The 14,040-nt window shown below is 46.9% G+C and overlaps 1 protein-coding gene across 7 annotated transcripts in view; it reads right to left on the bottom strand.

Annotated features, from left to right (window-relative positions):
• SMARCA2 (SWI/SNF related, matrix associated, actin dependent regulator of chromatin, subfamily a, member 2) overlaps positions 1 to 14,040 on the bottom strand; it is a 175,110-nt gene that overhangs the window by 157,602 nt on the left and 3,468 nt on the right. For all 7 annotated transcript variants that reach the window (XM_059142457.1, XM_059142463.1, XM_059142461.1 and 4 more), the window contains exons 2-3: positions 3,415 to 3,678; positions 237 to 366 (exon numbers count right to left, since the gene is read on the bottom strand). In XM_059142457.1, coding sequence (XP_058998440.1) covers positions 237 to 366; positions 3,415 to 3,642 — 358 coding nt within the window. In that variant the 5' untranslated portion in view covers positions 3,643 to 3,678. The remainder of the gene's footprint in view (positions 1 to 236; positions 367 to 3,414; positions 3,679 to 14,040) is intronic.

Raw genomic sequence — 14,040 nt, 5'->3', positions numbered from 1 at the left:
ACAAAGCCACTCTGCAGATTGCTTGGACACAGTGGGGGCCAGTAGAATTTACAAGGATCTTGGAAATAACACTGCCCATACGAAAATCATAGTCGTGTTGGCATGGCTGAGGGGAGAAGCGGCCTGCAGGGTTCAGCCTTCCTTAGACACATTCTTTGGAAGTCACAAGTAAAGTAACCGGTAAGACAGAAGACAGACAGGGTGGAGCCAACAGCAGGTGTGCAGCGGACACAAACCTTGGCTGTGTTGATCCATCGGACTCTGGGGAGGACCCATTCCCGGGTGAGGCGGCCGCATACCGGAACCCTTCAGGGAGCTACAGTGGATATCTTCTACAATCCCCTTGTCGTGCGGACCATCGATGGGCTGGAACATTGAAAGGACATTGGTTAGATGCCTCCGGAAGGTACAAGATTTCCGTCTGGGCCTAAGATCCCTCACTTTTAAAGTCTTCAAGGGACGCCTGGGTGGCTCAGTGGGTTAAGCCACCCAGGGGCGAGGCGGGGTGCTGCCGGAGGAGGAAGGTATGACGGACGAACCGGCACCACAGACAGAAGACGACTTGCAAACGTTTTAAAGGCAGAGTTTGGGAAGAAAAAAGAAAAAGTCAAGATCACGGGGACTCCAACCAGGACGTGAGGCCTTGTGCCTAACAGGCACACGATAAAGAGCCATCGAGCTGACATTAATCCAATCCAGAATTGGGCAACGGAGCATGTGTGTAGGGGGTGGGGAGAGGAAAAGTCTATTCCTCCCCAAACTGTAAGAGCAATTTTCAGAACCGCCTGAAAGAAATACTTCCAGGAGTTTATAGAAACCAAATGACTTCAAGCAAGAAAGTATGAGTGTTTGCAGTTTTACAGAAAGGAAAGTTAATTTCTGCAGAGTCAAAAGCATGCACTTGAAAAGAGGAGAAATTTACCATAAAGAGGATGTTCGGAAGAAAAATAGGAAGAATTTGGTATAAAGAGTGTCTCTGAGTCGGTTAAATAGTAATAATAGGGAGGAAATCAAAGCAACACAAGCAGATGTATTTAGGCCACTTGTTTATTTCCAGCGATGTTGAAAAGCGAAAAGCTGCATCTCAGAGGGAGAAGGAGGAGGAAGACAAGGCACAGAGCTGCCCTGGAAAAGGACTCGAGAAAGGGGAGGCATCTGGTCAGCAGGTGTGAACTCGAGGCTCTTAACTGCGTCCCCACGCAGGGAAGCATCTGGGGGGTTGGTAGGAAGGAACAGGAGGGGAAAAATGCAAACTCCGTACAACGAGAGAAAAGTGAAACCAAAAAAGAGTATCGTGGGGGATAAGGAGAAGATACGAGAAAGGCACTAGGTCACAAAATAGAAGAGATCAGAAGAGATAATCACCCAGAGAAACGACCCAGTGCAAAAATCCATCCGGGACCCAGCACTCAGTCATACCTTTTCACCTTCCAAATGCCTAAATGATACTAAAGGTCAGCTAAATCTTTCCTCCAGATTTTATCTTTCATTTGGGAGGTGAGACAGCCTCGAACCGCCCTGAAATTATTCAAACCGCTTGGACTAAGGCCCACGAGTGACAGATCAGGCCTATAATAGCTCCCAAATTAATTTAATAGGAATGCAAGACAATGTAATGACTTCAGTATGTCAAGATGTTCAATACGTCCCCTCAAGAATACGATTTGGAAAAGAAGCAGCTTTATTTCTTTACATACTGGACAAGCTAAAAATATGTTAAAGAAAACAAAACAAAACAAACTCGAAAGCAGAGCAAGAACGTGGGGCTACCATGCAGGGTATCCAGTGTGTGTTGTCAAAGGAGAAGAGGAGGTTCCAGAGTCATTAACAGTGATGACGTGGTGGCATTATGGCGAAAGGGAAACAAAACCCAAAAGTCAGACCTGCGTGGTGCGGACACCTGGATTTACCCAGGACCTTTCACTGAGCAGGGAGGAACGTGAGGCATAAAAAGCAAGCACAAAACTGTTACCCGGGTGAGGCCAGGATAAACCGTTTCTTTATCTCAGTATGGTTTTACTTTTCAAAGCGAGTATATATTACTTTTCTGATTTGAAAATCATCGAATAACCAGATTTGTTAAAAAAAAAAAATGGAAGAAGAGCAAAGGAAAGAAAAGGAAAAGACAAGACAAGACGAGGGTAAGAAAAAGGGTCTTCCCTTCTGGGCTCTGATGCCCTACTTTAAAAGTGACCTCCAGTCCTACACGACTAGAGGAAAGACTTGCTCTTTTTTGATGTAATCCTTCTGTTTTAAACCAGGATCTTCCGTGGTCTGTGTACTTAATACCAAGAGGCAGCCTGACCGCCCCATGTATCTGCGACGTCATCCGAAAGGGATGGAAAACCTCTACTTGTCTCATCACACACGCCCCTCGGGTCACTGCAGTGTTGCCTCACTGAGTTTCACTGGCCACTTACTCACTTGCAGAGCCAACGGTCACAGGATCTGGCTGGCTTTCTCAAGAGGCAGCTCTCGCTTCTCCGCATCTCCTGGGAAAGGCCTAACACCTAGTTATACTGAAGGGATCCCTCCTATAGCCACAATCCAAGCCTCATAAATAGGAGAGTATTATAACCTCAGTCCAGAAACAGACAAATGGACCTGTGCTCTGCAGAATCCCAGCCCTCTTCCAAAATCAGAATAAAGCCTCTTGACGGAGGAGACAGCAAAGTGCATTTTAGGGAGTCCCTGGAAACTACTTTATTTCGATAAAGACTTAACAAAAAAAAAAGAAGCCTTAGAAAATGACTCGTTTACTTTCCACTCGGTGAGATCTATTTTTTTAAGTAAGTATCAACATTCTTAAAGAAGAATACATTTCAATACATCCATTCGTGGATGATATGTGATTTTACATATATGGCTGGAGAAAAATCAAGATTTATGCGCGAATATACTTACTCACCAGGCCCACAGCCCACAACCCACAAATCACAGAACCTAATTGTCAGAACTACAAATCCTATCTAGCATTGTTCAAAAAGCCAAGATTTGATCTTCTTTTACAACATCTGTAACAATAACAGAGCCTCAGAACGTTATGTTTTGAATAATATACAAGATAAGACAAAGACCTTGCTTGATTCTCTTATTAATAAGAGTAGGGGGAAAAAAAAGAGGGGGTGTTATTAGGGATATTAGCCATCCATGACTCAGAAGACAGAGTGAACAAGAAAAGAAACTCTTGGGGTGCCTGGGTGGCTCAGTGGGTTGAGCCTCTGCCTTTGGCTTGGGTCGTGATCCCAGGGTCCTGGGATCGAGCCCCACGTTGGGCTCTCTGCTCAGTGGGGAGCCTGCTTCCCTTCCTCTCTCTCTCTGCCTGCCTCTCTGCCTGCTTGTGATCTCTGTCTGTCAAATAAATAAATAAATATCTTAAAAAAAAAAGAAAAAAAAAAGAAAAGAAACTCTTACCTTATGCATCTGGTGCATGCCTTCCTGCGGGAAGTCGGCGGAACCCATGGTCGGCATAGGGTGTGATGTGACACTGGGAGGTCCAGGGCTCGGCCCCATCATACTGTGCACAGAACCCGGGGACGGTCCAGGTCCTGGACTGGGTCCAAGAATGGGTCCAGGTGAGGGTCCGGGCCCTGGCGAAGGCCCTGGGTGGGGCATCGCGCCAGGGTCTGTGGGCGTGGACATCTACCTCTCCGGTCTTGACCAGTCAGTAGAGGGATCCTGAGTGCGAAGGAAGAAAAGAGAAAGGAATGTTTTCAACATGATGTTAAGATCAGAATGAAACAGTGTTAGTCTTTCATGGTGCCATTTCTGTAACAAACATCAAACAGGACTGCCCTGTCGCGTCCAGATGTTTGAGGGAGTGTGATAGAGATCCATCTGCCCTAGTCTTTATGAAGACCACTTGTTTAAAAGGGAAAAAAAAAAAACCCACTCTAAATGATTCCCCAGAAAGATATAAATCATCCAAGATACAAAAAAAGACCCACTGGAGAAACTCAAATTTAACACATAAGCAGAATTCTAAACAAGTTGGAAATTTATTACCGGAGTCAACAGATGCTCTCCATTACTTACTGGCTTGGGCACCTTACAAGTCATTAACCCCCCAAAGCCATTAAAACATAAAACCCCTGAAAAAGTATCCAACCAAGACACATTTTCCTAAGCAAATGAGCGCCGGAAACTTCACAGAGAATTCTAGACAGTTAAACGGGGGGAAAGAAGTACAATTTCAGAAACAGAGAAGGAAAGAGAATTAGCCGTTGTGGGAAAAGCAGAGGCTGTGGGACAGGGGTTCAAATGCCGACAAAGAACAGCGACTGGCTGAGACCGAAACGCAGTGTAAGTGCTGTGTCACCGCCGGGCCTCCCCTGCCCCCCACACATCATTACTGTCCCCACCGTCTCTGCTGTACCACAAGTGATCAGAAGAAACAGTTCACTGATTTCTTTTTTTTAAAGATTTATTTATTTGACCGAGAGACGGGGAGCACAAGGAGGGGGAGCAGCAGAGGGAGAAGCAGGGATGCCCGAGAGGGAGGCTTGATGACCCCAGGCCCCCGAGATGATGACCTGGACTGAAGGCAGACGCTAGCCGGCCACCCCAGAAGGAGCGGTTTCAATGTGGTCCTCCTGCCGGCTCATGAATCGAAGACCACTTGGAGAACTGAGACCGGGGATTCAACCTTGGCTTCTCTGTGGCCCAAGATCTCCAAGAGAAGTCATCTGTGACTACCAGATCGCACCCAGCACGGACGGGGTGAGAAAATCCCAGTTCTCCGACTTTGGGAAAGCCAGATTCCGTCACCCACACTCCAAGACTTCTTGGCATCCCCTTGTCGTGGGGAACTGTCTCATGGTGGGCATGCCTGCCTCTTGGACGGGACCCAAAACAAGCAAAGATGCTGTTTCCCAGAGGCTGCATCGATGGTAACTGAAGAGCGTCAGTGTTCAGTGCGACACAGGACCTTATACTACCTGGGGCCACGCACACTGTCCACACAAAAACTTTTCTGCTGTCAACCTCAAAAAACACAGAATGAGACCCTGTCGGTGATTTGCTCACCCACTACTTAGTGGTAGGGCTGGGAATGGATCCCCGCTCACGGCCGGGGATACGCAAAAAACCCACATTAGTTCCATTCGTCGCCTCCGGCTCTCCCCTCCTGCTGAGTCTCTGGAAAGTGAGGGCCTTGAGGGCACGGGTCCTGCTCCCCTTCACTCCTATGTGTCCCCGGTTCCTCCAGCCTGCCTGTAGTGTGGGAAGGGCTCAAAAAGGAGCTGAATGGAGGCCCACGGATTCCAAGGGCAAACTATGAATAGCATCCGTTATTTGATAAATAAAAAATTAGAGAGTAATCCATGCCTGAGCTACGTTCACATAAAGAAATCTAGGAAGGGGAGGCAAGAATTTAGGCCATTCTGATGAATGAATTCAAGCTAAAACGGGAAGCAATGAAAGGCTACGTTGGAGGGATTATAACACAGTGTTTTGCTGATACAAGATGGGACTCAGAACCCAGCTGAAGTGGTTTCTAAAACAACAGGGAAGCTTCAAGCGTGAATTATAGCCTTGAATTCACTAGAGAGCCAAATGTTATTATTTATTCTTTGTGATTAACAAAGCGGGCAGAAGTAACTTTTTTTTTTTACCTTTTTTTTTTTTGCATGCCACCCCCTCATACACAGGCTCGTTCAGTCAGCATCCTAAATTTAGGGAGCTGACGTCAACTCGGAGGTACTACAAGTTATAATGTTCTTTCATGTATATCAGCAAACTAATACACCCCTTTATTTTTCAGTGAATAAAAGGAAATTGCTTACTTCCTGTTATGGTTTACCTTGACATGGGCTTCAATAGCTATTCCGGTAACCCACCAGCGGTCTGAACAATGAAGATATGAATGCTGAGCCTGGCGGTCCCCACTGGCCACATTTTCTGTTTTAACGTATATTGACCCTTAATCCTGCCTCGTGCCCAGGTATGGAATCGCTGCCGTGGGGGAATCTGGCTGGATGCTGGGATTACTTGTATACTGTCCCATACAAATGCTCCTCGTTTTTATGTTAAAGGCAACTCCTAAAAAGGTTCTTTAAGGGGAAAAGAGACGAGAGGGGGGGGATGGAAAAGTACTGGATACCTCCAGGGACTGTGGACACAGCAACATGTTGTGGAGGAAACTCCTTACGAAGAAGAGAAGCGTCTGGCGCCTGGGCCAACCGCGCGTCGCAAAGAAAGGCGCTCAGAGAGGCCGAGAAGTGTAACTAAGGAGGAGCCTTGCCCCGGCTCATGCAGGCAGGAATCTGGAGGATCATCCAAACCGGGAACGGGACACTCAGGCTGCTCTGATCGTGTCCAGAGATGCAGGTTCTGTCTGGTCTTCCCATCCCGAGACCACCACCAACCCTGGGATCCGGGGCACCAGTGCTTTTCCTCTATAGAGTCTTTTTGGTTCTTCTGGGCTTGAGCATCTCAAGGCTTCCCCCACCTGGGCACCCAGGACTCCAAGCATCTCGAGGACGGGCCCCAGTCCTGTGTGCGGTGGCCTTCGTGGGGCAGAATCTGGCCTGTCCCGGGATTCACGCCTCGCCACCCGCACCCCGGTAGACTGATGAGGGGTGACTCTCAAGGAGGAGGTCACAGCCCTGGCCTCTTGGCCCTCCCTCTGTATTTCTGCTGGGAGCTTCTTCGCGGTTGTGAGGACACAACCAGCCTTTCCCACTGCGGAAAGCAACTCGGCTGCTGTGAATTACAGAGCGGCTGAGCTTTCGAGCAGGGGCGCGGGGCACTACTAAGTTACTGTGGTTCGGGTGTCAAGTCCAGTGTTGGCCAACTCAGCTTCTCCTTCACCAGCCACCCGGGGGTCCCTAGGAATCAAACCCTCTTCTTCCTCCTGCAAAGCACGGATGACAGCATGCAGACAGGCAGTGACAGGCGTGGACGCAGTAGGGACCTGGGACAAGCTCAGATCACCAGGACAGGGGAGGAGCCCATGTCTCTGCACAAGGTAACACTCAAAATCTGAGTTTCCTTTGGGCTGGGAGGTAGGGTGGCGAGAGCTACGCACCGTCACAGAGGAGCACAGCCTGTCCCACAGTTATGTGGCTGACAGAAGGAAGGCGACGCGTCTGGGGTGGGGGGACAAAGCGTAAAGCACAGCGACCCCCCCTCCCCCACGCACGGCAGGGCGAGTCTCCGCCCTCCCGTAATGCGCTCCCTGAGGGCTGGCCGCCCTGTTCTTGGCCAAGATATTTTCAGCAGTACACCCTGTCTTTTTCTGCATCTGGATCCTGCCTTTACAACTGGGGAGTGTGTGTTTTTAAAAATAAAAGTCGTTGGAGCTTCCCACAGCGGCAACCACCCCAGATGCCTTCCCTCCTTCCTTCTCTCCTGAGCTGAGCAAGCCCCAGCAGTGGCACCCATCATGATGCATATTAAATAGGAGTTCAACTTCCTGGAACGTGGAGGGTCGCCAGTCTGACCATGACGACAGCGACCAAACCTTCACCTTTTCCTGTCCTACTGTGATCAGCCGAAACACTACTGCCCCCCCCCCTTGCCGTCATATTTAAACATGCCCCCGGGGGCGTCAGAGTCACAGGAGCAACCCGAGTTGAGGACACCTGCTGTCACATCCCCCTGTAAAAGGTGAGGGCAGGAAGTGAGAAAGGGACCACGAAGCTGGCTCAGAGTCACATCTGTCGACAGAACTCTGCATCTCCTGCCGCAGCCCAGTGCTGAGCCACTGCACCCCTGGGGCAGGCGGGAGCCCCATACGTGCAGGAACCCGGAATGCAAAGAGAAGGGCAGAGAAGTCTCCAGGTGGCAATAATGGGAGGGAGATCCTGCCAGGCTGAAGATCCAGCTGTGATACTAGATCAACCCATGAAGGGACAGAGAAGTGACCAAAAGCCCGGGAGAGCATAGGAGGTGGACATGAGGTCATGCATGAAGGTCGCTGAAGTCTAATCAGACGTCCAGAGGGCCCATTTTGCTTGTCCATTCCCAGCTGTCCTGAATCTCCACTGCCCACAAGGCAGGTAGGAGGCACAGAAAGGCCCCGAGGGCTTACCCCGAGGCTCCGCCAGTCTGATAGGGAAAGAGACTTTTCCATAAAGAGCAGTGGGGGCCCAGATGGAAGCTCCTGCAAGACAAGAAGGCAAACAGCTAAGGACGGACAGGAGAGACTGCCTGCGCTCTGCAGGGTGGAAGGAGGCAGAGGGAATACCGGTGGGCTTCCTGGAGAAGGTGACCTTTCAGCTAGGCCTCCAAGGAAAAAAACATAAAACCAACCAACCAAACAACCAACCAAACAAATAAATAGATGTATGTCTCCCAGACACTTTGGTTTTCTAAGCACAGAAAGGGTTTGCGGGGGGGAGACAGGACATCCCGACTCGACAGCGACTCTTCAGTAACTCAGGCGAGGAAGCATGGGCACATCCCGGCTTCCCCGCACATCTTCATCGCTGCCGGACTTACACAAAGACTGGGGTCCGGGTCAAAGGTGGCACATTCGCAATAAAAACTAGGCCCCCCTCGCATCCCGGGGAATAGCTCCGTCCTTTTAAAGTTCTCTGGCTGTTGCGGGAGAACTGTTCGGCTCAGGAGATAGTTAAGATAAGGGTTCTTTTTATGTCTGTTTGCTGATTCAGAACATCTCCTGACCTGAAGCGCTTCTCGCTTTCTGTGCAGCTCTGTATAAAGGAATTGATAATTCTCCTACAAGAAGTAGCAACATCTCTCCAACGGGAACAGAAGCGCTGCTGTGCTTAATGGGGGAGTGGGGCGTGGGCTAGAACAGCAGTGAAGATAAAGGAAATAAATCCACCAGAAGTTTCTTTTTCAGAGACCAAGGTTGCCTGGATAGACAGAGAAACATTACCAAAAGGCCTCCCACTCCTCGGTCTGGGACGTGCAGCTTGAAACAGAACACGCCACGGGGAAAAACCACGCCGGGCCTGAAGTTCAACGGGACATGTCACTGGACCCCAAATTCTAGAAAAGCCTAGAAAACATTTTCCTCCTAGTGCTTTCTGTCAGTTTCCCATTCAAAGTCAAGTAGGTTTTAAAAAGGGGTTGGATTTGCGGCGCCTGGGTGGCTCAGTCAGTTAAGCATCTGCCTTGGGCTCAGGTCAGCATCCCACCTGGGATCGAGTCCCACATCAGGCTTCCTGCTCACTGGGGAGCCTGTTTCTCCTTCTCCGTCTGCAACTCCCCCCTGCCCCCGCCCACTGCCTTGTGCCCTTTTCTGTCTCAAATAAATAAATAAAATCTTTTAAAAATAAAACAATAAAAATAAAAAGGGGTGGGAATAAAAACACGGTACTCGGTCCGGCTTTTGTGACCTTTTCTGTCAAACGGCAAAGGAAACAAATGAGGTTAGCTGCTGCCTTCCCTTTAAATAACCTGGCCTGGGACTGTCCTTGCCCAGAATCAGACCTGGCCAAGGCTCAGGGGAAGCTCTGTGTGGGACAAAAGAGAACACAAACATTGCAACAGCTAATTCCTGCCCTGCCCTTCCCTGGGGATACTCAGGAACCTGGCACTTAACACCATCACCCTTCAAGATGGTGGCCTACCTATGTCACAATCCCAGGACCTCCTCCACGAGGAGAGCCAACTTTTCCGCCGAGGAAAAAGGCTTCAGAGGAGGGTGTCTATGAGCAAACCCAAAGTACCAGAAAAAAGTCCCTCAGCAAAACAACACTAGGGCAGAGCATCCTTTTAACGCAGGACTCATGACCTTTGGTAGTTATAAAGGTTATCACCGATGGCCATCACTTCCAACATTTAGTTGAACCCAAACTGCTAGGCAACTGGCCAAAACCACACCACGCCAACCAAACTGACAAAAGCTCGCTTCAGAGGACGCCACCCTGACAGGTACCGTCCTGTGTCCATTCACATGTACAACCCTCCTTCCTCGGTTCTGTGAGCTCCCCGTGCAAGCAGCCTCATTTGGGATGCTGGTAAGAAATGGTGGTAGCCACCTCCTTCTCTGTCCGCTAAGATAACTGCATTTACACATTAAACCTAAACATATGAGTCTGAAATACCTATTTTAAAAAACTCTTCTGGCTGAGAAGGTGCGCTATGACTTTGCAGTAAAGCTCGACCCTTCTTTGCTGAATGAACCTCAGGGTTTTGATATGCCCCACTTGCTGGGGCTTTCACAGTAGCTACAAAAGTTCAAGTAGGAACCCTTCAAGTTCACTGCAATTAAAATGGATAATGGCCATTTACTGCTAACATGCCCTTTAAAAGAAATCACCACCATAGCTCATTGGAGCTCAAGTTTCGAGTTCTTCATCTACAAACTAGGCAAAACAGTCGTCGGCTACAACCACGATTCTGATATGAATCAAGTAAAATACCACATTTGAAGACACCTTATGAGCTCTGCTGTAAAAATGTATATTACCGGGACACCCTTCCAATGGTTTCGACACCCACCCCAGCCTCGAATCCACAGGGCGATGTAAACTATTTTTGCTCATGAATTCCCTCGTTCAAAACTTCTGAGACAAGCCTCCAGTAAGCACTGGATAAAACATTCCTGCAATAGTCCGGATGTCAAGTCTTTCTACCACGTCCAACGTTGTCTTCCACAAATTCTCCCCAACACGAACCTCCTCCCTGAGCCATCAGGTCAAACGTCTTCTCATGGATTCTTCACACCAGTCCCTGTAGTCTCTGGATTTTTCTTCTGATGCTCAGTACCCCCATGTGCCCCACCCCTCCCCACAAGGCTACCCCATGGACCTGCGACAGCTCCCCCGACCTCTCCCTGCATCACGAGGCCTGCGCGGTTTACCATATTCTCAGATCTATTCTTGAAAACACAACTTCAGATTTAATTGTAGATTTAATCTCAGTTGTAGATTGTGTACTTTTCACGGAGTTATGGGCTTGGCTTAATAGCATTTTAGCACATGTATGAGTACGGCACAGCGGCAACAGCCCAGGTCGCTGCAGATGCTACAAAGGGCAGCATGTGCCCACTTCAAAAGCAGTGCGGGGAAAAGGGGAGAGGGCTTCCCTCCTGTCCATTCCACTTGCAAGTTCATTGACTTATCTTCCAGTGGGACGAGAACAATTGGGATATGCAACATCAAGTGGGTGAAGAAATACATAATCATCCTCAAGAAGAAAACACAAGCACAAACCAACAGACAATTTCCCTGGGGTTACTATTAACCGACCAAACAATACATCCCGATATTTTTTGCTCGGATATGAGTTTTCTATTTTTAAGTAATTTAAATTTCCAAATCCTGAATTCAGCTTTTAAGAAGGGGGGGGAAGTGGGGGGGATTAGAATTATATTTAATGGTTTTTAAACTTCAAACTCATTTCAACTCCTATGGGTTCCACTGGACAATTCATGAAAGGGTCAGCCCATATCTGGAGGAGATCAGCTCCTAAAAAGTTCCTAAAACATCAGTGCTTGCATCACTGTAGATAATGGTGTAGATAATGGTCTTGGTGTAAAACCGATGCTTGGGTTGATACTTATGCCCCTGAAAATACTAGAGAAAGCTGTGATTTTTAAAGCTTTTACATGATACAGGCCTATAGCCTGATTATAACTGTGTGAATGTTCTGAAAGTCTTACATAACGAAGAAAGCATCACAATTCACAGCTTCAATTACATAATAATGTGTTATAAATCCAGACGCCCAGAAGGGCACCACTTACGTCAATATTTCAGCCAAAATCCTGTATTCTGTATCTAAACCATCATTCCAAATGAGTGAATTAGTAAGTTATTCACCCATAATTAAAATCAAAAGATTCCTCTATCCAACATCGTAAAGACCCAGCGAGGTGGTTTCTGAATGTCATCAGCTCTACGATATGTTTTTGCTGAGGTATAATTATTCAAGCATCTTTGACTGTATCTTTAAAACCTGTAATACTGACAGTCTAATGTATCCTGAATACTTCCAGGGAAAAGTACTACATTCACATGAGAAAAAAAAAAAAAAAAAAAAAAAAAAAACCAAAGTCATAATAAATAGCAATGAGGTGTAAAGTTTTGCAAACCCACATTGCAAGACCCCATTTAACTTGCTGATAAATAACCTCAAAGTACATATGCTATCTTTCATAATGATTGCGGCAGCACTGAGTTTTAGACTTCTGTATTCTCTGGTAAATATAATCATGACTTCCTATGCAGAAAAAATAAACATCTCAGGCCTTCCTAAGTACTCTACCAAACAGCTTTACCGCCATTCCTATTTTCTGCTCGCAACTACTTACGGAATGACCCGAGACTTTTTCAAATGGCTAGAGATTAGAGTTCCATCATGCAAACTCTTCCCAAGACGACAGAGAAGTCAGCATCCTCTGTAGGTCTGAAACGATCTACAGAACACATTTAAGGACAAGGAGTGATTCAGAAGACCACTCTTTCACACAAGAAAGTGACAAGAGAAAAATCAGAAGCAGCTCCCAAATATGGCTTTCCCATTAGGGAAATTTTCTCATCTGTTCACCAGAAACACTGCAGAAGAGAAAAGTGACTCATTTATAGGGAGTTCTCCCAGTCCACTCATGTTAAGCAACAAACTGTCCGTGGCTCCCCTGAAAACCAACTTGACCCCAAACAGTGGGAATCAAAACTTGGGCTGGTTGAAATCAGGTCCTATCAACACTCCCTCACAAGGCCAGCGCTGGCAAACCCTGCCCAGCATTATATTTGTGATAATTCAGTTCTCGTGGCAGCATGTCAAGATGTCACCAATCATGATTTATTATTTCTCTGGAGTATCAGAAAGCTGCTGACCTAGGGCAGTTTGACAAACAAAGACCTTGTTTACAAAGGAAGACTTCTAAAGGAAAAAAAAAAAAAAAAAAAAAAAGAAAGAAAGAAAGAAAGAAAAAGAAAAAAAAGCCAGGAAAACACTGGAGGACACCACCACTTTTATAGCTTATGAAAAAGTTTTCACTTTTCTGATCTTGCTCTAATAAAATAAAAGCCTTTAAAATGAGATGTCAAAATATTATAGTAAAGTGAGGGGCATCCAAATGGTCTCCTAGAGAGAATGGGATACGCTTTTACACTGCCCTGTAAATGTCTGATCTTAATCAAAGACAGAAAGTTTTGAATAATTATTTGCCAAAGTGTTACTTTCCAGTTACACTGTCAGAAATAATTCCAGGATTAGCAATAAAATACAAGCAGAAGCACTCTTTTTTTTTTTTTTTTTTTTTTTTTTTTTTTTTTTTTTTTTGGTCAATTCCAAGCCTCAGGTATTGGTCAAAGCACCTTTCAAGAAACTTGACAAGAAATGCTCAAAAACCACTTTAAAACCGAACAAAAGAAAAGATCTAAAGCTCCTTTGAACACACTCTTGCGGTGAATATTTTCTTAAGACGCCACAGTGCAGCTAGTCCCAGAGCTGGGATGTCACTGCTGTCACTCAGAAGAGAAAGGCTGCATTGAAGGAGACACTCCCTCCCCTCTGACCATTCTTCAAGGGTTCTGATACCCCAAACTCCTAATTTATTTTCACAATCTTATTTACCCACAAGGCACCACCTCTGCTTAATGCCTCCAATCAGGTAAATGGATCCCAGTCCCCAGGTTTGGATTTTTTCCTTAGTCCACTGCCATAAATATCTTTGGTACCTAACAGGTATCTCCAAATCCCTTCTTCCTAGTGCAAACACTGGAGTCTGGGAACTTAAAAGAAAAAAAAAAAAAAAAAAGTCCAGGAGAATAAAAGCGCAATTAGATCCCTAAAAGAGGGAGTGTGTCTGGATTTGCATAACAATACACCAACTTGGATAAAGACCTGTCACACCTCTTAACACTTCACCAGCGTGCTCAAAGTAGGCTGGTCGCCTACCAGGTCTTGTGTGAGCAAACAAGCCTGGGGCAGTGCCCTGCCCCCCCCCCCACCCCCCCAAATCGACGCAAAATATTACCGAAATATCTGAACGTGCACATCGAAGTGTCTCTACACACATATGCTGGTGGGTATGGCTTTTATTTTAGTCAAGCTCTCGGGGCCTTCTGAGTCTTCGCTTGGTGCGGCAGAAATTCTCTGCTACTCCACACGCCAGCA

Source organism: Mustela lutreola, chromosome 12, assembly GCF_030435805.1.
Source record: "Mustela lutreola isolate mMusLut2 chromosome 12, mMusLut2.pri, whole genome shotgun sequence".
Classification (NCBI taxonomy): domain Eukaryota; kingdom Metazoa; phylum Chordata; class Mammalia; order Carnivora; family Mustelidae; genus Mustela; species Mustela lutreola.
Note: the sequence above shows the minus strand (reverse complement) of the source record. Positions and strands in the feature narration are given on the sequence as shown.